A 24912-nucleotide genomic window follows, 5' to 3' on the forward strand; every position below is an offset into this window, starting at 1 on the left:
TAAGTTTTGATCTGTGAACGCAAACTATTAGCACTTTGAAGTTTTCTATACATTTATTTACTCTTCTACCCTTCCTTGCAGGGTCAGGGTGGGTTTTTATAACCGTCAGTTGTTTTGGTAAAGTTGGGATCTTAGCTTAGATTTTTAAAAACACTTTATAATACAACTCTTTTAATAGTTCTGGATAATAAAATGAACTTGCTATTATGCAACTGTTGGGATAACTAATTATTATGCATAAGCAGACATAACTTAGTATGAAGCAAGACAAAGTGAAGCATGAGAATACTTAATAATTTATTCCTCATGGCAAGAACACACATAAGTTAATTGTACAAATATTCCATGTAAACAAAACCACCCGCTACAGTGCTGTTTCCTTCCATATGAATTTCTAGTTGCTGAAGATGTATCCTAAAGATACAAAATGTGGTCAGTTATTCAAGCATCCTTCAACAAATATCCATACTGTTTACACAGATATGGGTTATGATTACAGTAGTAAGTACTATAAAGTGCCAACACAACAACATGTTCATGTATCAATCTTGGAATTTTTAAAATGGTGAAATAAAGTTCTCTTCCTGGCTTATAATGCTTGGAATAAGACATGTCTCCAATTCTTTTTGCTTCTGGAGGAGGCCCTGCAAAGAGAGATGCATGAATTTATTTTACAAAAGTGATATAGTTTAGGCAGTCACCAGATTTGCACAATTTTTTATCATTATAAAACTGAAATCGAGTTCTTATACACACACACGCATACACTCAACCCCTTCTGTTTCATTCAGTTATCATTTAGCGGCATCTTGCAGGTGCTTTGCCCTAGGTTGGCTTGGTTAGCTGTCATCAGGGGAAGGCTCTTTTCAGTTGTGGCCCCTGTCCTGTGGAATGTTTTTGAATGACAGGGTTGAATTGTTTAAGTTGGCCTTTGGAGGATAACCACATATTTGGACTGTTTTAATAGTGGCATGATGATAGTCACTATTTAATGTTAATATTTTATATTTGTTTTTATGTTTTGATGAGTGAGTTTACTATTATAAGTTGCTGTGGGACCCTTCAGAAGCCTAAAAAACATATTTTTACACACACACCCACACATGCTTGAATTTTCTAGCTATGAAGGTGGTAGCTGGACAGGAGAAAAAAGGCAGTTGAACTACTAAAAATTAGGAGTATTTCTTGAAAAACAAGTGATGGTATTCTGCAAAGAAATTGGGCATGAATAAGGAGTTGAACTGAGGGCAGTACTGAGTCTATCTGGGAACATAATTTTGAGTCTGTGTTGGAGCACAGAGGAGTTCAGCCCTAGCATAAAACTGAATTATCCTTTTTCTACCACCTCTTCCTTTTGGCTGTGCTGTTAACTACTTTAGACGTTGGATGCTGTTTCAACCTAAATGAAAACCACTAATAACATTGAGACATCTACACATTTTGACTGTAGGTGAAATATTAAAATTAGTAGCTTCATCAAACTAAATCTAGTGGCCTAATCCTATCCTAAATAAATGCAGGGCGGAAGTCATTGTTAATTCTGGTGTTTGCTTGAGAGTAACTAAGAAAAGATATATTTGTTGATTAAAGATGCAAAGTGTGGGAAAAAGGGCTTCTATACCAAGAAAAAGTATAGTGGCAATTCTACTTTTTCATTAGATTCCTGTCTTGTGGTACAAAGTGCATTAGCATAAATATTATCCAAAATCCATTCCATGAAATGGAAGGGAATGCACTGTTTTCTACAGGGCACAAGAGATTGCTGCCATCCAACATTTATGTAACTACAGTGATATGAGGATATATATTTTATTTTTACAAACAGTGGAGAATATTCTGAATTTGAGCCAATGAACTACGAAAGGAGAAAAACAGGTGCTAATCCTGTGTTGTGAATGCACAATAGTACACTACACAAAGCTATTACAGGTTCCCCAAGGTGAATGTCGCACTTGGGCTCAGTTCGGATGTATATTGATGTATTAATTGTGGTTAGTTTCTGAAAGGGAGGGAAGGCATCAGGGTTTATATTTGGATGAGGGCCCACCAAGGAAAATTCTACAGAGAAAGGAAATTGCAAAACTTCTTACTTGCCTTGAAAGCTCTGTGGTTCTAGGGTCATTATCTGTTGGTTGTGACTGACAGCATATACATCAGTATTCACTCCCATTTAAAAACAATAAATATGCCAAGATGACATACTACATTTTCTAGAGCTCTCTTGTAAATTAAAATATATACATAATTTATGAAACCAGGAATCTTCTGCTTGTATCTATCATTCAAATCCTGGTTTGCCTCCACAATTATAACTAGGAAGTATGTGATCATATCACCAGGGACCAAGATCAGCATTCATGAGCCACAAACAACCACAAGGTAAGATTGTGGCTACTCAAGAGTTTCAAACTCTGGTCTCAGATCCAGTATGTGATAATGTGCCCTGCAGACAATTACACCACCAATAGATACAACTATAGTTTTGCATTGTTTGTAATGAGTCTCTATTTTATTTTTCTTGTACAATACTTAAGCATGAACTCCTGCATATGGAATGGTACATGTTGGATATAACTGAGCTTTCTTCATTCTCCCCTTCTTCCCTATGGAGACCCACACAGGAAAGGTGATTTAGATATGGATACGGTCTAAATTGCTTTTATATGTTTTCACAAAATCCAGTTACAATTTCCTTGCTGAACAACATCTTAGTTTAGGTCTTGGATTACATTAAGGAGTTTCAGTGAATTGTATAAATCAATCCTAAAGTAACTGGCATCATCATCTAAGATACTTCTAAGTTATTCCATCCAGCAAATCGCCAGTTCATCTCTAAGTTAGATCTGAAGAATTCTTTTATTACAGTAGGGTTCATCTACTTTACTTACACTGGAAGCTGCTTCATTATATATTTCAGTCACAACAGGTACACACATCAATTTCTGTATTTAAATCGATGCATTAACAACTAACAATTCTGTTTCTGCAAGATGTAAATAGGGCTACACATAAAACTGAACAGCCGAACAATGAAATATTTATGGGAGAGCCATCCATAATGCTGGATGTGAGGCTGTCATCAATGCTGTAAAATAAACATTGAAGAATTCTAAGTGGAAAACAAAAGATTTCTTGCAGTTTTCAGTCAACAAAGTTTACAACAAAATTAATTTTAAAAATTCTGATTCAACAATTTGGAGAACTCTTTCCTAAGGTATGCAGCCAGCATTCTTAACTTCATGTAGAATCTAACAATATTCTCCCTGCTGTGTGGTTTTTCCTGTTTCATTACATTATCATTCATGTCCAAATTATTGAGACTGGAAAACTCTTCATTGGACTCCTGTAACAACACTCGGAAATGTAGTTACTGGAAAACTACCCACGATAAAAAAATCTGAAAATGCATAACCTTCATTCAAGATTTCTAAATGGATAACCCTTGAAATACTGAAGACCTACAAGCCTATCTGTGATTCCTTACCAAGCAGTGCACCATTTTAGTAATGTACCATCATTTAGTTAAGCAGAGTTAGATTCAATTTTATTTTTCAACATCTCAATTAAGGTAGTAGCGTATATGTATCATAAACTTTGACTAAATCCCAGTACAAATGTTCAATCTACTGTTAATGTATGGCCTTCTAACATAGAACCCTACTTTAAAGTCCTGTTTTGTTAAACGGGATATTTTACATGTTTCTACCACATTCAATAAAGCATATATTCTCTGATACAGGTCTACTGTAAGACAAGTTATTGCTGGCCTTACCTGGACATCGTCTTGAACATTTAGCTAAGTTATTTTGCATCAAAATTTTGAGGTTACCAGTATATTAAATTCTTTAGCAAGATATACAAATTCATTAATAAATATAAAATAGGTATTCTGTTTGGTATTCATTAACATATGCATTTCAACACATTTTTATTCCACCCTTCCTTCAAGTTGGTCAAGGCAGCATATAATGTAGGCCATACCTGTCACACAGAAAAAAGCTAAAAAGACGAAGGGCTATAGAATCCCTAAACATGAAAATGTTATAACTCCTGCCTATTTTCTGTAAACTTTAAAGGAGTAGAGTCTATTAGAGGGCCTCTGTTTACCACAGATAATATGACAAGAAATATGGCAACGCGTAGACTTTTAAAAAAAGATATTGCACTAATTTTTGAGGCACAATTGGGTGAAGAATTCTGAAGGAAGGTAAACCAAGTTGATCAATCCCCACAGAAGCATGTACAGCTGTTTTACTTTGGTTCACAAACACAGCCTAATTTCAATTGGCACGTTGTTTTACACAAAGAGTGACTACAACACAAAAACCTGTCAACAAATTGGATAGCATAACCATGAAAGGACTTACACACCAGTTTCACAGTTACTAGAAATTGGTTTGAAAGGGCAGGAGCTACTTGTTTTCCAAAGAAGCAGAAATATTTTTGCAGCAGGATCAATAATAATGGGTTCTAGGAAAAAATTATCTTGATGCCTACACCAGTGCATGGTCTGACAACACCAATTTCTTACTTCAACCTAGGTTGGTACTGTGTACCATATAAAAATGGCACTGTCACAGTAGAGGTGAGCTTTTATTTGTAATGCAAGTAGTACGCAATTTGGTGCTGGAAATCCATTGAATCTGCAAGTGGTCACAGGGGCTTCCTCATCCTGAGATATTTGAAACCAGAAGCAATAAAGAGAGCAAAGAAGGAAGCTAACATTGAGGATATACTTTGTGACTGTTCCCTGTAAATGCTTCTGAACTCAAATTCATTAAAACAATGGCCAGATTATTTTGCACATATCAGTATTCCCATTCAGAAGTCTCAGTAATTCTAGAATCAGTGTATATTCACCAGTTCTTCTGAATCTTCAAACATTCATTTGTAGCTCATTTCTATTCTCCGTCCCTGCTATGGACAAGGGTAGGTGCACTATGTTACAATATCCCTACAAGCCTGAAGACATTCATGAAACGTAAAGAGGTGGATCCAACAAGCCACAGCAAGAATTCCTGTATATACATAATCAATATAAAGCAGTACATAAGGTGATAGGCACAAAGGGAGGTGAATCCAATTATTTGATTTGTTGTTGTTAGGTGCAAAGTCGTGTCCAACCCATTGCAACCTCACGGACAATGATCCTCCAGGCCTTCCTGTCCTCTACCATTCCTTGAAGTCCATTTAAGTTTGCACCAACTGCTTCAGTAACTCCATCCAGCCATCTCATTCTCTGTCGTCCCCTTCTTCTTTTGCCCTCAATCGTTCCCAGCATTAGGCTCTTCTCCAGGGAGTCCTTCCGTCACATAAGGTGGCCAAAGTATTTCAGTTTCAGGATCTGGCCTTCTAAGGAGCAGTCAGGGCTGATCTCCTCTAGGACTGACCGGTTTGTTCGCCTTGCAGTCCAAGGGACTTGCAAGAGTCTTCTCCAGCACCAGAATTCAAAAGCCTCAATTCTTTGACGCTCGGCCTTCCTTATGGTCCAACTTTTGCAGCCATACATTGCAACTGGGAATACCATAGCCTTGATTAAACGCACTTTTGTTGGCAGGGTGATGTCTCTGCTTTTTAGGGTGTCTAGATTTGCCATAGCTTTCCTCCCTAGGAGCAAGAGTCCTTTGTTATTTGATAATGTAGCATAACTGTGGACACCTCCCCCCAGCCTCCAGAAAGTTGAAACAAGCACAAATAAGATAGCAATTAAAGAAGCATGAGCAGAATGTTCTTAACACCTTCAACAAATTAATATCATCAAACAGGATTAGGGGAAAGTAGCTGTTTAATTTATACACAGGTGATAGATAGTAGATTAGCCCTCTCTAGCTAATCCACTGGCTAACTTTGGTACTGCCACATTTGGTCCATATTTCAAACAGTACAGTGGAATTGGGTCGCACCGATCTCTGTGCAAGGATCCACATAATTCAATGACAGTTCTGATTGAGGGCAAGATCCCGGATATAAATCTGCTGCTGCCATCTTTCATGGATTAACCTCTGGAGCAATTCATAATACTTCAACATGTCAAGAAAATGATCTCATAAATGATCTCATAAATGATCTCATAAACATGTCAAGAAAATGATCTCTTCAACATGTCAAGAAAATGAACTATCCTTACATTTTAAGGCAAAACCTCTGCATCTAAGTCAACTGCAGATGTAGCAGTGGCTTCCATTGCTATAGATTCAGAATGTGAACTAAAAAAAGGACTCAAACATTTGAGCTCATTTTGAAGGCATACTTATTTTCCAAGTCAAAGTAGTAAACAACAGAAAGATTCTCAATGTTTTCATCTACAATTATACTGCAAACCCAATAGTATACAAAGATGGCAGAGTCACTAGCTACTTATTGAGACAGATGACTAAATAATTTCCCTACAACAAGATGGGGCCGTTTCTGTGGAGAGCATGCCAGAATCTTGGACATGTGTTGTTAGAATGGTTTAGCCTTCATGAAGAACAAGGAACAATGCTTAAAATGGAAATGGTTTGGTATATTAATGCTTAAAACCAGAAGACAATAAAAAAAACAAATATAACATATTCAAAAATGTTATTTTGATCATTTGATGTCAATGCTGTTTTGGCTTTTTTGGCTGATGCAAGAGCCTGGAAGATTTCAGTAACCAGCCGCCATTCATTCAGCAATGCAAGAGAAGAAAGAATACCCTCTTGAAAGTTAACCAAATAAATATGAATTGTGCAGCTTGAAGCAATCTTCACTCAGATCAAGGATAATGCACATTTTGCTAGTTAACGCTTTCTTTTTCAGTTAAAGAATGCTAAATCAAAACAAGCATGTGCACTTACTACTAACTATCCACTTTTAAATTCTACCAGGCTTCAGACTGGCTTAACTGTGAAAACCTGGGACAACAAGCATGATCTCCCATTTACAGCATATACTAGAGTGTTTTCACTCTGTAACCAGAAGAGACAACTAAGATTTCCATTCTGTATTATCAACAGCTATTACCTTAGTCTTGCATCAGCAGTTGCTGCACAATGACATCAGAAATCTGCAAAATATGTACAGTAGCCGTATTCTGATATTTTCTATCTCTTGGCATTTATAGTATACGGAATTGACGATAAGTCTTGACAACAAAATTGTACCTGGACTTTACACAACTGAGCAACCACAAAATCTATTTACTTACTTACACATGCAATATAAAATCTTTCTTCTAATAACTATTGTAGAATTATGTTTTTATTACCTGTTCCTTTCTCAATCTTCATTCACAAGTTTATTTGTTTTATTGAAGATTTAAAAAAATTGTAAAGCTTTATAATGGAATTGTAACATTTTGTAAAATGTGAACTACTTTTGAAACTTGATATAAATCTAAACATGAATATATGTACAGAAATGTGTAACAGGCACACTATGAGGAAAAGATTAGTGGCTCATCGAAAACAAAATATAAATGTTTTTACTTGGTCTTCTAACAAAAGACTTTCCATAAACAACTAACATCATCATAGTTATTTCGAGAGTTCTATACTAAAGAGTCATCATAAAAAGCCTAAATTTTTGAAATGTATAATCTGAATCTATATCCTATCTCTTCCTACAGGCTATTTTGCAAAGGAATATGTTGTTGAGTTGACTCCCAGAGGTTTGTCACCTAACCATTTGCTGACTGTACAATCAATCTAACTCCAAAGTAAGTTGAATGCATGTTGATGCTTACAAATTTAATTCACTCTCAAGTTTAAAAAAGTGAAACTGTAATGATTAAGTACCTTTGAAATACCACAGACTGGATCATATGGAAAAGGCTGTAGAAGGAATTGGTGAAGCAGTTCTTTCCCCCAGCAACTTAAAGTTTATCCAAAAAATCCTTTCACGGGGGAAAAGAGCTTTCATCCAATCTTCCCTTTTCATTACAACCCCCCCCCCGAACTGTGATTTGTTCAATAGCATTCCTTAGTCTTGGAAAATAATCTGCCAATTCCTCCTATGAGTATTTTCCATGACATCCAAGTCTATAGATCTTATATCTATCTTTGTAAATTGATTGATAAATATACCAAATATGACACAAAAATTATGCTGTCTAAAACAATCTAAAAAGTACACAGAATGACTTGGTAGAATCCCAAATGTATTTACTGAAAAATCAATCTCATTTTATGCAATGGGGATTACTTTTTAGAAAGTGTTGAGGATTGCAGCCTGTGTCACTTCACTAACTGTATTAATAGCCCTCCTTATATAGCAAGCTTCTTAGCCTGGATCCAGAAGTCTGATGTTGCAAGTATTGCAGATAATTTCCAATATTCTCCCCTCCAAGGCCCTCCCAATTCCAAATGTTGACATTTATATGGGTTAGTAGCCATGTGTGTAAGGTGTTTAGTATTAAGAATGGCAATGCTACCTTCTCCCTCTTGCATAAACTCCAGCTCTTCTAACATAAGAGGTAAGGGGTAAACTTTTTGTCTTGATGCTGCATTCAAAACTATCACCCTTCACATGCAGTCTAAGTCATATAGTCCACAACTCAACCAGTTTCTTCTTCATTGTATGTAAGTAGTCTATTGTATAAATAAGTTCATCTTATTTCTTACTCCTCGTTGCTCTCTTCTGCACCATCTCAATTTTGTCCACATAACTTACAAATACTTTGACAATTAAAAGAAAAAAAACAACTTCAGCAAGAGTCATAATGTTCATACTACAATGATCCTTAAAATATAGCACTAACTATAGGATATCAGAATAATTCCATGGTAAAAGGGTAATAAGAGAAAAGAACTCATGACAATACAAAGACAGGAGATGGAATATGTATGAAACACTAATACAGGAAAACATGATGCCAAAACATTCATTATGAATTCAGTTCATACAGTACCTGTCGTAGTTCTGAGAGTCCTTTCAGTATGGCCTGCTGCCTGTCTCTCACCACATTGGGATTAAAAAGTGGATCCCTTACATGATCAGAGCTAAAAATCTGTCGTGGAGTATGGTAAGAATCTAAAGGTAAATATAGATGAAATCAGCTAAACAGCATTACATTTTCTGAATATTGTACAGGAATGAACGTCTTAATTATTCTCCTAAAATTGTTCTAAAGGAAAGAAGACAAATCAATAGAGTTTCAGAAGAATTAAATGTTTAATGTATCTGTAACAAATTGTTACAAATTAGTGTGTTCATTTTAAAATTATTTTAATTAAGTTATTACTTCATGAGATTATCACTAGAATTTACCAGTCTGTGAGACATGTGTGTGGGAGATCCCATTCCACCGCCTTCTCACAACCATTGCTGGGCCTGATATGTCTCATGGTTTAGCTGCTGTAACTAGGCCTGGGCCAATCTCCATCATAACCAATACTGGGCCTGGCATGGCTACTGGAAGCCACTAAAGGCAATCACAGAGAACGCTCTTTTACTTTGGGGGGAACCTAACCGCCCTCCCCCCAGTGCATTAAAAAAAAAAATCAGATTTTTCTGCAAACCTGGGAAGTCACCCAAGTTTCAAGAAAAATCTGTTTAGCATGTATGGCCCCAATCTGTAGATTTAATGGAGGCTACACTTGAGAAATGGACATATACAAAGATATTTATACATTATTGTACTAGAAGCAGTTAATTGTGCTTTTACAAATACAATTTTAAATGTAGAGGATTGATAAAATAGTCATCATTAATCTTAGGCAATTATCTAAATCTATGTTTTAGTACCGTTCCGCTGTTGGTATTGCAGATCATGTGTCGAAGGTCTAGTCATGGGTGCATCTGGATCCAGGTAATACACTTCGTTTGTTCGCACATAGGGAACAAAGTATGCTGATGGGGGCCTTTCAATTTCAGTACTTGGAGCAGATCTTTCATTCTGATGCTTATCTTTATATATACTCTTCTCTTTCACATCATTGCTATTATTACATGACAAATCAGAAGCCTTCATTGGTCTTTGTAATCTGCTTTTAACTGCTGGAACAGGTGGTGAGTCGGATCTGTGGACATACCATTATGAGTAAGATTTTAGACAGTTTCTTATGAGTCTTTATCATCCCCGTCCCAACACTCTTTTATTTTAGTTTAATATTTACTATTCTTGTTAATCTTTTTTTTTCTCACCTAGGTAGCTACTTATTTAAAATTCTGATAATAGTTATTTAAAATCAGTTAAATGGGGATATAGAAAAAGCAGGGACAGTGGTGTGAAAGGGTCAGACAGTAATATATACAATGCTGAAACTTTGTACAAAATATGCAGTAAAAAGACAACCTAAGTAACTGTACCGACAGAGAGCTTCATTGATTTTTTGATTGTTTAGATCAATATTTGCTTGTGTGTATATTTTTTGTGGCTTATTCAATTGTGTTCAGCAAAACTGGGCCACTGCTAACTGGAAATCTTTAGAACTGCCATATATTTCTAGATCATGGTTTCCTCTGCTCAGCTTTGAAAATATCTGCTTACTTGAGGCATTCGTAATTGTGTTCTGCCACAGCCAACTGCAGAGGCCGACATTCTACTTGTAATGAGGCATTTGGGTTTTTTTTGTTTCTGGTGCTTAAAATTAGTTGTACTTTAAGACTACTGAAAGCTAGATCTGCTTAAGCCAGTGGTCCCCAGGCCTTCAGGGAATAACAAAGTTTAGCCCATATTGATAGGATATAGGAATATGAATAAGATAAAGTTAAGCGTCATTCAGACATTAATGTGAACTACACATGAATCTTTCTGGATGCTTGGCTTGCTATGCACACTTTACTTCTCTCATCTCACACAAGGAAGAAATACAGTTTAAACAAGCTCCATTTATTCATGATATACTACTGTAGGCGCACAATTTAACTAGAATTGGTTTCCCCTTCCACAAGCCAGCATTCTAAACTTGGGTTATATTGTGGCTTACACTGGGGTGGGATATCTTGTCTGAGGAAAACTAGCTCATCTTAAGCCATGTGCATTCGTACCTCAAAGGTAACTGGAGTTAACTTTAAAGCAGGATTCCTACACTATGCTCTATATAAGGGAGGAAAGGGAGAGTAGCAATTTGCATATACAAAGTAGCAATGAACCAGGTTTGTTCATATTCAAACTTAATGTTGATGATATGTCTGAATTAGGGCTTAAAGATCTCATGGGGGAAGAAAAATAAATACATTAAGAATAGTTGCACCAGAATGGCCCATTATGCACGGCCGCCGAAACGGCGATTTCGGGTCACATGGAAAACGCGGAGGGGGAAGACGTGACACACACCGGTTATGCACGGGGCGGGGCGCGACGGCGGCAAAACCCAGGGTAACCGATTATGCACGCGGCGATCCGGGCGCCGCTTCTGGTTGCGCCCCGGTCACCCGGAAGCTGCGCTTTCTTCCGCGTTTCACTGATGCGGCTTTTTCGGCGGCATGCACCGAAGCTGCGGCCGGTTGCAGCCGGCTCCGTGCGTTATCGGTGATTTTAGTCGCCGCCATTCCACCCCGAATGTGCGCTAAAACCCCTGTGCATAATGGGTCTATGTCAGGAAGTAGGGAACATGGTTAGAAATAAACACAATAGTAACTAGCAATAATAATAATACATGGTACATTTTGATGGGTGGGTAAATGGATTTCCAGTCCCACTTAACCACTGTTATTTACAGCCTCTTCCACCCTTATCCCATGTATTTTCTTTGCACTGCAGAACTCAGTGGAAGCCATTGAGGATTGACTCAATCCTTATCTACCTACCCCTATCATGCACTACATGGATTGGCCTGGGCCTTGTTTGCTGGACATCCAAGTGTAATAGAATGGTAGAATAATGGGAAAGAGGTGGGATTATAGCAGTTGACATGAAATAATAGATTGTTTCATTTGTGTTAAACTTTGGCTTTCTCTGGAATAATGTGTATGGTTTGGTGATGGGAGGATTTTCTACTCTGCCTTCAACATGAATTCACCATTACTGGTGAGTAGATAAAAACTCTTTAGTGAATGCAACTGAATACAGATTAGAGCACCTTATCATGCCTACCATGTGGTAGTGAAAGCAGCAAAGCAAGCTCACTGTCACCAGTGGCTCTGCATAGTGCTGTCCAGTGGTGCTTTCCCAACTTGTGAAGGAGTCGTTATATCAAGCCCCAGGGGATGTTAACTCAGTATACAAATATGTCTAGTGCAATTTCATTGCAAAGCATTTTGCAGAAAAAATTGCTCTCATTCACCATGACTTAGATACTACAGTTGGACTGGTCCAATTTCAAGATGTTATTGGAGTGCAATATGGTTGTATGTTCAGATGGTGAGGCCTGATTAAATGGTCAAGGTGCTTTGAAGTGTACCCACCACCACATCCATGTTTGATCTTTCCCTCGTGGCTAATAGTATAATGCTGGGCTGGGCTGGCTGACAGGGTCCAGGAGGTAATAAAGGCCTCTCTGCACAAAGCTATAATTAAAAACACTTCAAAAGGGGTGGTTTTGACACCTTTCATGAAGAAAGCATCCTCAGACTCAAAGGACCTAAACATCTCCCTGCCAGTGGCTAGCAAATCTGTTCTTAGGGCAGGTGCTCAGGTCAGTGGTGGCTACACTGCTTCAGGTAGACTTGTAAGAGACGGTGACAGAAAAAGCCTTGGTATTCCTTACTAATGATCTTTGCTCGGGGAGTATTCCCTGTTGATTCTCCTGGACCTCCCAGCAACTTTTGATACCATTCACCATGATATCTTTCTGGAGAAGCAGGAAGGGAGGGGGCACCATGGTTCTGCTCTTACTTGACTGATTGCAGAAGGTGGTGCTGGGGGACAGCTGCTGGGTTCCTTGGTATTTATGCTGGGGGTACCTGTGTCCCCATACTATGAAAGCGTTGAAAGAGGTCATCCAAGGATGTGGAATAAAGCATCACCAATATATATCACCAATATACCTAAGGCTATATCTCCTTAACCAGTAGGCTAAAGTAGGTAGGTTTGTAGAGTTCCTGATAAATACCTGAAGAAGGTATGCAAGACAATACACTGAAGCTCAGTCCAGACAGTCTATGGAGAAGCTGCTTGGGAACTATAGAGTCAACCTCTCCTGGAATGGGTTGCACTCCCACTGAAGGAAAAGATTCATAGCTTGGGGGTGCTACTGGATCCTGGTTTATAGACAGAAGCAGATGATTTGTCAACTACAGCTGTTACTTCAAAAGTGTGATCTGGCCACAGTAATCCACACTTCGATAACAGCTGTTAGATTACTGCAATGTGCTCTATGGGGGGGGGGGGGGCTGCTTTTGAATATAGTCCAGAAACTTCAGTTGATACAAAATGTAGTGGTCAGGTTATTGTCAAGTTGGTTAGATCAGTGGTTCTCAACCTGGGGGTCAGGACCCCTTCAGAGGTCCAAAGACACTTCCACAGGGGCTGTGGCATGGCAAGCAGCTTGGCCGGGGGAGCACCATCCCCCAACTGCCACATGCTGCCGTCTGCCACCGCAGTGGAGGGCAACCCCAAATGGGGTCCCGACTTCAAGGTTGAGAACCACTGTTTTAGGCACTAGACCAAAACATCTCTCTTTACTCTCTTTACTCTCTACACTTTTTACATTATGGATTGTCTGGTTCTGTTTTATGAACAGTTTTTATTTTATGCTATGTTCAATGCTTTTTTAAAATATTGTGATGTTTTAATTTTAAATTAACTTGAGCAGGATTTTGAAGAGGCAACATAGAATTATCCTAAAGAAATATTCTAAAATACATTTTAAAAAGTTGGATTTTACATTTTGAGTCTAAGGAATCTTTTGCAGGTGTAAAATCTATCACTTGTACTTAAAAATTTATTTCCAAATGTTAGTAATAATACAGATCTTGTAAATTCAGCTACCATAACAATACATCTTTAATAAGTAAAGTAAATACCTACCTTGGTTCAATCAAATTATTTTTTGGAGATGGTTCTTCCTAAAATGAGACCAAATAATGAAATTATAATTTCTTACCTCTCTGTGTTTATAGTTAATATCTTTATTACTGTGTGGATTGGATTCCTTTTTTTACCATTTACAATTTGTTTGGCATTTGTATGGTTTATACTACCATGAGTGAAAACTAGCAGCACTTTTTAAGCATGCAGGAGGGGACAGATAAGGCCTTCCCTTCTTCACCATTTTCCCAACTCAGAATGAGTTGTGGAGCTACTAGTTGTTCTATTGGGGCAAACATACTAGTCAGGAAAACTGCAGAGATGAGAGCTTAATCCCCTTCTCCTTGTGTCATGGTTCCAGTCTAAACTGGTCCTCTACATATCTACAGAAACACAAAACAGTGGAAGGTTGTATTCATTGAATTCCTAGCATAGTGTCCGGTTTGGTGTACCTAGTCAAAGAATGCCTGCTAGTTCAAGAATCTCTGATAGCTTTGCCTAAGTACAGAACAACATGGAGGCATTTAGTTCCTAGGGTACATTGGGATAGCTGAAAATTATTATGGGTTGTGTCTTACAATACCTGGAATAAACGTGTATCATTTTGTGCAAACATGCTGGCATACAAAATATAGTGGGGTATGGTGTGGCTTCACCCATATCTGATGTTTTCGCACAACAATGGAAGCCCCTTCCATTTCAGTTACCTTTTGTATGAAAAATACCAGTGCACAATCAGCTGAGTTGATTACTTGAAGTGTGTGTATATATGTGTGTGTGTGATCACCAGTTTTTGGACATTAATGTGCATGTAGAAGAAAATGTGTGGAGTAAAAATAACAGATACATACACGCATTAAGAGTCTGTGCTTTTTGCTGTAGAATTAATGAATGTTGAAATTTATATTTTGGGCTTTTTAATTGGTGCTGTTAATGGCTGGCTCCACATTTGTATTGTTGACTATCTGGGAATGTGGCATATGAAACTGTATATAAATAAAAGTGGATAAGCAATTAGTGGTAAGTTCACATGAAGTAATGAATAGCTTCCAGTAAGTGTTCTTATGACTACAGCCTCAGGGTCATTCTGAAAGATGTTTGTTATTTGTTGTATGCAATGTCCAACTCTTCTCTTCAAAGCTGTATTGTTTTTGTAGAGATATTGCATTTTTTTCAACTGTGATTCTCCCAAACTGCACTTTTCATCATCATCATCATCAAGATTATATAGATTTATTGGCTGCCCCTCCCTGGCAACAGGCTTGGGCGGCTGACAATAACAAAAACATATACAAATAAAAACATTAACAGATTAACAGTTAAAAAGTTTAGGCTATGAACCCCCACAGAATGCTCTTTTTCTGGCCAAAAGGTTCTGGCATTTATGTTATGTCCACCTTCAGATGGTGAGAGAAATGGAGGGTCTCTTTCTGATGTCATATTGTACATAAGTTGACCTCAACCTGGTGGAAGAGTGCTGTCCTGCAGGCCCTTCGGAACTTTGTCAGCTCTTTTAGGGCCTGGATCTCAGCTGGCAACTCATTCCATCAGGCCAATCACTCTTCTTGGGAGCTGGGGACTTCCAGGAAGCTGGAATTTGTGGATCACAACTGTCTCCAGGGGACAGAGAGGCAGTCCCTCAGGTATGCAGGTCTTGAACCATGTAAAGCCTTAAAGGTCAGAACTAGTACCTTAAACTTGATCCAGAATTCAACGGAACCAGTGCAGCTGCTGGAGTGTCCTCCATGGGGTCCTTGTAAGGACCCAAACTGCTGCATTCTGGACCAGCTGTAGTTTCAAGGTCAAGGGTAGGCTCACGTACAGTGAGTTAGAGGTCTAGCCTGGAGGTGACTGTTGTGTGGATCACTGTGGCTAGGTGTTCTGGATCCAGGTAGAACGATAGTAGCTCTGCTTAGCATAGGTGGAAAAATGCCCACTGAGCTACCCTAGTAATCTGCACCCCCATAGTAAGGGAGGCATTGAGGATCACCTCTAAGTTCCGAACGATGCGTGCTGCTTCCAGCTATACTCCATCCAGACAGGGGAGGCATGCTTTCTGTTCTGGTCCCTTCCTTTCTATCCAGAGGATTGCTGTCTTCACGGGGTTAAATTTCAGATGGCACTGCTGGAGCCACTCCCTCATGGCTCCGTGAAGCTTGGTCAAGGAATTGGGTGGAGTATTTGGCTGGCCACTCATCAAGTGGTAGAGCTGGGTGTCATCCACTTACTGGTGACATCCCAGCCTATATACCCAAACAAGCTGAGCTAGAGGGCACATAAAGATGTCCAATAGTATCAGGGAGAGAATTGTGCCTTATGGTAATCCACATTGGAGTTGACAGTGGCACAACCGCTCTTTCCCAATGACGATCCTCTGACCCCAACCTTGAAGAAAAGAAACCAGCCACTGCAAAGCTGGCCCTTGTATCCCCGTATTAGTGAGCCAAACATTCCTGGCCTACCAAGTCAAACACTGCCATCAGATGCAAATGCATGTGTTCTACAGGGCTGTACTGGATTCTGTCTGTGGGATAGCTGTCAACATACATCTCTATTCCACCACAGACTTTTGTGAATTACTTTTAAGTTCTATTTTGGGATTTTTTAATTAGAGGCTTTGCATTTCCTGACAACAAACTCCACTGCAAGAATGGCCATCCAACCATCTTTCTTCTGAAGATGCCAACACTAACAATGCCATCACATCACACTCTTACTATCACTGAAAAGAGATTTGCAGGATCGGTATACAAGACATAAATCTGTTTGGACAACAACTGATTGTATGGAAAAGATCCTTTGAAAATAATCTCATTAGCAGTGCCATTGAAGAGGAGACAGATGAAGAACAATCCAGCAGAAGTTGGTAACAATCATGGCTGCAACCCTCTGCATGATTAAAGATTAGTCTCATGGAAATCTACTTCTGAATAAAGATGTATACAATTATGCTTTGCCCTGTAATTAAACAATTACCTTTAATACTATTCAAATATCTCAAATAAACACTAATATCAACCAAGAGCCTAAGAAAGGCAAATGAATCTTACAAGTGGACTTCATTCTAGGCACTCTTTTTAGTTTCATGTTCCCAACCTTTTATGCAATGATTGGAATTATATTAAAAACATTCACAAATATTTAATTTTTACCTTAATTAAATGTTGGTTATATATATTACATACACTATCTGTATCTAATATATTATCATTTGTATTGTCCTACTTCTGAAGTTTTCCCCAATTTTTACCCTGTAATCCACCTCGAGTCTAAATGGGGAAAAGAAAGACTATAAATAAAGTAAATAAGATAAAATAAATAGAAAGTTGTTATGAATGGATTAATATGCACTAGGATGGAGAAAATGGTTTTGAAATAATAAAGCATCACCTTTCTTACTGCATTCACTTTATCTTCATGATGAGGCAAGGGAGACGGATCTGGAGAAATACTTTTCTTTTGACAAAGATTGCCAGGGCTATTTCTTTCAACCAGCTGGAGCAATTCCATTTGCCGTCTTGCTTTCTTTTCTTCTCTTTGTTTCTGAAGGCATCTTGGATATCTTTCTGACGCTGGAACAAACCTTTTGCAAGGTTTGTTTATGTTCCAGTCCGGTCTTTTATCATTCCTTTCCAGTGGCTTGATATGTTTCAGTCTTTGCATAGTCGGCTCGTTTAAATTGCTGAAGCTGACAATATTTTCTTTTTCGGACATTTTCTTTTTATCTGTATACTGTGGCTCTTTCTTACATTTTTTGCTGTTAGAGTCCACTTTATATTCTATAGAAATATCTGGAGACATACAGTCCACGCTTCCACTCCTAGTTTGCTCAGTGCACACATCAGTGTTAACACTATCTAAAAGGTAAATACATACATGCATTGAAGGCACGCCAAAGAGCAACTGATTTACATTTGGACATGGTACATTTACACTTATTCAGATTTTGTCCCAGGCATTTTCCATTGGGTGATTTGCAAAGAAAAAAATATACATTCGGCATAAAAGAGCATTTATTTAAAACAAACAGGCAAAAGTGAAGACTAACCTACCTCTTCTGTAAAGCTAAAATTGCAAATTATCAACTATAGCCTTAATGTGAAAACATAATTCAACATTTCTATGATGGCATTTTCCCTGCTGTTTCACAAAATGGATGTTCATTTTCCCTTTTGAATTTTTGTTTTTCTACCAATAATTACTTTTCAATTACAAGTTTCATGACTATTACTTTTATATTATTAGCACTATCATAAAGTGATCCTTTTATGTTAGTGCTGATTTATCTATCAAGTGATAAAGATTCTATTACTGATAAAAACTATTCCTGGGCACATTACTTCAAGTCTAAGTAGAAATGTTCAGTTAATTGGTGTTACCAACATGTCATAACTAAAATTAGGGTTTTTTTAAACAATGCAGTCCTAAGAAGAGTTACTTCCAAGTTCACTGAAAACAGTGGAGTTTTGGATTATTACATAAATTGGGTGTTTTTTTACATTAAGTATTTTTAACTAGCATTAATATTAGGCACTTTGTCTGTTCTTAATGAACTTCATGGTTTATACTTAACAATGTTTGACTATATATTGAGCCTATTTCAGACACACAATTTAGCTGAAAAACCTTTTATTGCATTCTCTCTCTTGTAGTATACTATCTGAAAGAATGGAAGAGACAGCCTTGCCATTCTGATTAGTCTAAAGGGTAGGAGTACTACATTCAAATTTATACTATATCGTGATAAGAATAGCAAATCTATATTCATGCTGCAGTAAATTTTCTTAGGGAATCAAAGATGTAATGTGCATGCTTTGTGGAAGCTTTTCTTTATATTATTTAGATTAGAAGTAGCCTTTAAAGCTTGTACTAAAAAAAGTTATTTCCTAGAACTGACATATATCTTTCGGTTGCCAGGAGTACAGCTTTGTTTAGTCATAGTATTTCAGCATGAGTGTTTGTAAACAGGAATACATTTCATGTACAACAAGGACAGAACTCCACTAAAGTTGTTAAAAAAACTGTCCTAATTACATGGCGGATACTTCATATAAAACAACTTACAATGTGTAGAAACACACTGGATTTATTTTCTGAGTGGCAACCATAATACAGAATAATGTGCATGCAAGTGTATACTTCATACAGGTTTTTTTGCTAAAACACAAAAAGCAGAACTAATGAACAACCCAGAACTGCTACTATATAATTGAGGAGTTAAATGCTAAGAAAATGATTGAAAATTATGTACAAGTAAATAAATGTTCAGCAGGAACTGAATGGTAGACTCCAATAATGGAAAGCCTAGGACATTAAAATGAAATTATATTGAAAGGCATATGACTGGACATTAAAGGAAGAGGCAAGATGCCTAAATGTTAACAGAAGTTTGTCATGTTTCTGTCCTTACAAAGACAAGGGTCTTCTACACTTTTGGAGACAAAGGTGACTTGATCCTTCCTTTCAGCTCTTCCCCTCTTTACAAATATGTTGTTGGCTGGCAATTTACCATATCCTGCCACCATGTATTTCTCTTGTCCCCCAACACCAGATATCACATGATACCATTCTTACTGCACATAAGAAGTTGCACAATCCTATATCCCATTGTACATTCTCTAGTTTAAACACCAAAAATCAGTTTATATTGTATTTGGAACTTGCTTCATACAGTTCAGTTAGCACCACAGATCTCAGGAATGGATGTATAATGATGAATATTTTAGCATGCTGAATGTGAACCATCTACCAAGGCATATCATTGCCAGTAAGAGTGGGTTTGTTGTCCATCAATTAGTCAGATTTAACATCTAAATATTCCCTGCACTAGGAATTGCTCTATGAATTAATACTAAACCCATTTAATCAAATTATCTTTTGAAGAAATAGCCTTTTTAATCTACAAGAATAAAGAAACCCCATCTAGAAACCCCCATCTTTTTCCTGTGTCATTAAAATGCCATATCAAGATAATGAACATACTACTTAATGAACTAGTGTACCTGTCTGCACAGCAGTGTCCTTCCGAGGAGAGAGGACAGTTTTGATATCTTGATTTACCATTCCGGCACTCTCTGCAGAACAATGATCATGAAGTTGGATGTCATCTGGAAAGCCATTCAGGTCAGCACTATAACTCTCTTGGAACGTATCACCTAAAAGGGGAGGGGGGAGCCAAAAGCTTGTTCAAATAGTCCTGATACTATTCTATCGAAATAATATCAGCATAACATGTCTAATTTAAAATGTATTGTTTTCTATTTTAATGTTTTTTATTTTTATGTTATTACATATTTATAACGCCCTTGTGGCTCAGGGTGGTTGCCAGTGAATTTGTCGTTTTTCATTAGCATCAACCAAAAGCCTAGTGGAAGAGCTCAATTTTGCAGGCCTTGCAAGACTGTTTTAGCTCTGGCAGGACCCTGATCTTTTCTGGGAGGTCATTTCACCAGATAGGGACCAGGACAGAGAAAGCCCTGGCTCTGGTCAAGGTCAGGTGAGCCTCCTTGGGGCCAGGGATCACCAGTTTGTTGATGTTTGCTGAATGTAGTGCTTTCTGGGAGACCTAGGCAGCAAGATGGTTCCTTATGCACTCAGGGCTCAGCCCACATATGGCCTTAAAAGTAATTACCAGAACCTTAAGTCTGATCTGGAATTCAACTGGTAACCAGTGCAGCTGTTGCAACTGGTAACCAGTGCAGCACGGGAACACCCTCCAAGATGCTCCCGTGAGAATCTTGGCTGCTGTATTCTGGACTAGTTGTAGTTTCTGGATCAGGGATAAAAATAGGCCCATGTAGAGTGAGTTACAGAAATCCAGTCTAGGGATGACCGTTGAATGGATCACTATGGCTAGATGTTCTGGAGCCAGGTAGGGTGCTTGCAGCTTAGGTTGGCGCAGGTGGAAGAACACCATCTATGCTACTCTTGTAATCTATTTCTCCATGGAAAGGGAGGTGTCAAAGGTCATGCCTAGGTTTCTGGCTGAGTGTGCTATTGATAGCTGTACCCCATCCAGGTAGGGCAACTGTGCATCCTCACTAGGACCCTTCCTACCGAACCATAGGACCCTCGTCTTTGAAGTACTAAGTTTCAGACAGCTCTACTTGAGCCATCCCATCACAGCTTCCAGATATCTGGCTAATGAGTATGGGGGTGAATCAGAGTGGCCATCCATCAGGAAGGAAAAGCTGGGTATAATCAGTGTATTGATGGTATCAGAGTCTGAAACTCCATACCAGTTGAGAAAGAGGGTGCATAAAAATATTGAACAGAAATGAGAACTGCTTTCTGTGGCACACCGCACAGGAGTTGACAGTGCCGAGATTGGTTCTCTCCAATTGCTTCCCTTTGTCTGTGACCTCAGAGGAAGGAGATCAGCCACTGAAGGGCTTTCCCTCATATCCTGGTGTTGGTGAGGCAGTGAGCTAGTAGCTCATGGTCGACTGTGTCAAACACCGCCATGACATCAAGTAATATGAGCAGCACTGACCCGCCTTGGTACAGCTGGTGATGGAGATCATCTATCAGGGCAACCAGCACTGTTCCAACCCCCTTGGCCAGGTTGGAATCCCAACTGGGCTGGGTGCAAGGCCAAAGCTTTGTCCAGGAATACTGATAGTTGGTCCACAGCAGCTCTTTCCACCACCTTCACTAGAAATGCGACAGGTAGTTGGCAGGTTCCTGCGGATCCAAGGTTTTTTTTTTCCAATAAAGGCCCTACCACCACCCTTTTAGGTTGCTGAATATTTTGTATCATGTTATTGTATTGTACTATTCTCTTGGATTCATAGCATGAATTATTCTCTGTCATCCATCTATCCCCCAGTCCCACTAATGTGTCTCATGGCAGGTACCAGTAGTTGACCCACATTAAAATCCCACTAAAAACAATAATAAAATACTTATAACCCACTCCCTAGGCAATGAAAAATTCCCAACTCCCCCCAGTACCGCAGACCCTGCGGTATGTCTCAGGAGGTAACTCCAGGGGCACCCGATGACCTGGCTAGCCAGCGAGGGGCCCAGATCTAACTTCACTGGCCTCAACCAAAGACCTGGTAGAAGAGCTCCATCTTGGAGGCCCTGCAGAACTGAGAATGTACCAAGCCACAACCAGTAACCAATTCAGCTGCCTTAGCACCAGCTGGATGTGGGCCATCCAAGATGTTCCTGTGATGACCCTAGCAGTTGCATTTTTCACCAGCTTCAATTTCCAGGTCAGGGACAAAGGTATATGAACTAAGCAAAAATTAAAATTGCCAGACAAATTGTTAAAAATCAGGAACAATGATGTAATATATTTTTACTAAAACCAACAACACTTAACAGTGTTCCACAGAACTCAACAGGCTGGATGTTCAATACCAAACAAAAAGGGGAAGGATAAAAAAAAGATGTTCCAGGATACTAAGGGAAAAGCTATCAACTATGGATTTTGTGTTATGCTGCTGTTACAGCTTGAAACACTAGATTATTACACATAAAATGTTGGAGGCCAAAGGAGGCTTTCCCAAGATGCAACCCCCCCCCCCACAAGAATAAGTGATGGTATTTTTGTTTTACTGAAAAACATTCAGCCAATTCTACTGAAGTTTGGTACTTACCACCACTAAGATTCTTCTGCAGTTTGGAAATATCATGCCCTTTCTGAGCCAATTCTTTAATACGCTGCTCTTGTTTCAATCTCTGGGCTAACTCTTGTGCTCGTTGCATTGACTGATACAGTTCATTTGTTTTAAGGGTCATGATCTCCTATCACAATGAAAAATATATAAAAACATTAATAAGGTAACAAAAGGAGGAAAAAACTTGATACTATATCTGAATATTGCAATATATGTTTTTTTAATGCATGTGGCTCTGTCTGTGCAGCACGCAGTTAGATGCCCACCTCTTTTTGCTTTTGTCTGAGCAGATCTTCTTCAAACTGCTTTTTCATCAGTTCTTGTTCTCTTGCAAGCCGGCATTCTTCTTCCTGCTCTTCCTGCTTCCTCTGCTCCTCTTCAAGTTGCTTCTTCATTCGTTTTTCCTCTACTTGAGCCATTATTGCTTTCTATGAGAATACGATTGAGAAAATGCTCTAAAATTAATGAAGAGGTAAAATATGGCCTAGAGAAAATGGTTGAATGTGACTGCAATCCTTTAGTTTTTTCTTTGTATGCGGTAGCTTTGATAATTGGCTTTATATGTCACATATATTACATTTAAAAGAAACAGAAATAAATATAATATAGAAAAAAACACTCTTTGTGTATTAACTTCCACCAGGGTTTTTTTTTTCATCGCTATAAGGTTTTAACAAACCATGCAGATCTGCTGAATACCTGCCCTATTGACCATAGCTATAGTGGCATTGCTTGAGCTACTTGCATATCTCTCTTCTACCTCCTTCTAATAGTTGGGCAAAGATATGTGTGCATATGCAAGAGGGAGAATGGAAGGGGCAGTGCAGCAGCTGTTCTATGAGGGTGAAAGCAGACTAGTCATACTGTCATATCCTGTAGCAATTCTCCCCAAGAAGGTAACTCGGAATCTTAGAAAAAATCTTCAGTAGTTTATTAGAAGAAGAGCTGTTTTTTTTTTTTTTGTACCCAGCTTTTTACTATACAAAAAACTCTCAAAGTGGCTTATAATCTACTCTTCATCTTCCCAGAACAGACACCCTGAGAGATAGGTGAGTCTGAGAGAACTGTGACTGCCCCAGGTCACCCAGCTGGCTTCATGTGAAGGAGTGGGAAATCAAACCCAGTTCTCCAGATTAGACACCACTGATCTTAACCACTACACCAAACTGGCTCTGGAGAGACATACTAATTGCTACATAGAATGTTAATTGCTGAAACTGACCACATACAGAATGCAAGACAATTGTAGAGCCTGACTTGCCACCCCATGCCAGTTGTTTTCCCACAGTCTGTGATCTTACTGAATTTGTCCCTTATCTGCAAAATGAAATTTTATAACTTGGCATCCAGAGGCAGAAAGAGCAGTCATAACATACAAAACATAATAAGAAACCAGATGGCCCCTATGGCTGGAGGAACCTTGATAAAACAGGAGGAGGAACTCAGAGGAGTAGAAACAACCAAGTTCCCAGTGGCCATCTTAGGACACTGGTCAGGCCATCACAGCGTGAGCCAAAGGTTAACTTGACACATATGCATTTTCCTCAGTACAGGAGAGAATTTATAACTTCAAGATTAAACTCTATCTCTTCACAAGTAATGCAACATCAAATGCAAAGGACCATATATACTGACAGACATTGTGATTGTGCTTCTGGATAGACAGAAACTCACTAGAATGTGGTGTCTTTTGCAGTATTATTATTATTATTATTATTATTATTATTATTATTATTATTATTATTATTATTATTATTAATATTATTATTAAATTTATATCCCGCCTCCCCCCGGAGGCTCGAGGCGGGTCACATAAAAACCAATCCCCTAAAACAATAAAAGCACAATAAAACATAATACAATGCAAAAGTTAAGACAAGAATGGCGGCAAAATTCAATATAACTAACCCAATTCCACACCCACTAAGAAGGGAAAGGGAGGGAGCAGATGACAGACGCAACCATCACATTTGTGAGGGGGCTAGACCTTCTTGCTGCCCGGTCTCAATCAAAAGCCTGGCAGAAGAGCTCCGTGTTGCAGGCTCTGCGGAATGATGACAATTCCCACAGGGCCCGCAGCTCTTCCGGGAGCTCATTCCACCAGGTTGGGGCCAGGACCGAAAAGGCCTTGGGCCCTGGTCGAGGCCAGGCAAGCTTCCTTGGGACTGGGAACGACCAATAGGTTAGCCCCCGCAGAGCGTAAGGCCCTGTGGGGGGGGGCATAGGGTGATAGGCGGTCCCTCATATACACTGGGCCCAGACCATGGATGGCCTTGAAGGTCAAAACCAAAACCTTGAACCTGATCCGGAAGATAACCGGTAGCCAATGCAGCTGCCTCAGCACTGGCTGAATATGTGCCCTCCAAGGTGTAGCCGTGAGGACCCTAGCAGCCGCATTTTGGGTCAGTT

General features: G+C 38.8%; 1 protein-coding gene across 3 annotated transcripts in view; it reads right to left on the reverse strand.

Annotated features, from left to right (window-relative positions):
- Positions 1 to 284: 284 nt before the first annotated feature.
- Positions 285 to 24912, reverse strand: part of CCDC66 (coiled-coil domain containing 66) — a 51087-nt gene continuing 26459 nt past the window's right edge. For 2 of the 3 annotated variants that reach the window (XM_077325503.1, XM_077325501.1), the window contains 8 exons: positions 22770 to 22931; positions 22483 to 22630; positions 19879 to 20031; positions 17267 to 17733; positions 13877 to 13914; positions 9709 to 9983; positions 8873 to 8994; positions 285 to 644 (listed from right to left, as the gene is read on the reverse strand). In XM_077325503.1, coding sequence (XP_077181618.1) covers positions 558 to 644; positions 8873 to 8994; positions 9709 to 9983; positions 13877 to 13914; positions 17267 to 17733; positions 19879 to 20031; positions 22483 to 22630; positions 22770 to 22931 — 1452 coding nt within the window. In that variant the 3' untranslated portion in view covers positions 285 to 557. Of the gene's footprint in view, positions 7031 to 8872; positions 8995 to 9708; positions 9984 to 13876; positions 13915 to 17266; positions 17734 to 19878; positions 20032 to 22482; positions 22631 to 22769; positions 22932 to 24912 lie in introns of all 3 variants that reach the window. The other variant, XM_077325502.1, reaches the window with a different exon arrangement.

The sequence above is a fragment of the Paroedura picta genome, chromosome 3 (assembly GCF_049243985.1).
Source record: "Paroedura picta isolate Pp20150507F chromosome 3, Ppicta_v3.0, whole genome shotgun sequence".
Classification (NCBI taxonomy): domain Eukaryota; kingdom Metazoa; phylum Chordata; class Lepidosauria; order Squamata; family Gekkonidae; genus Paroedura; species Paroedura picta.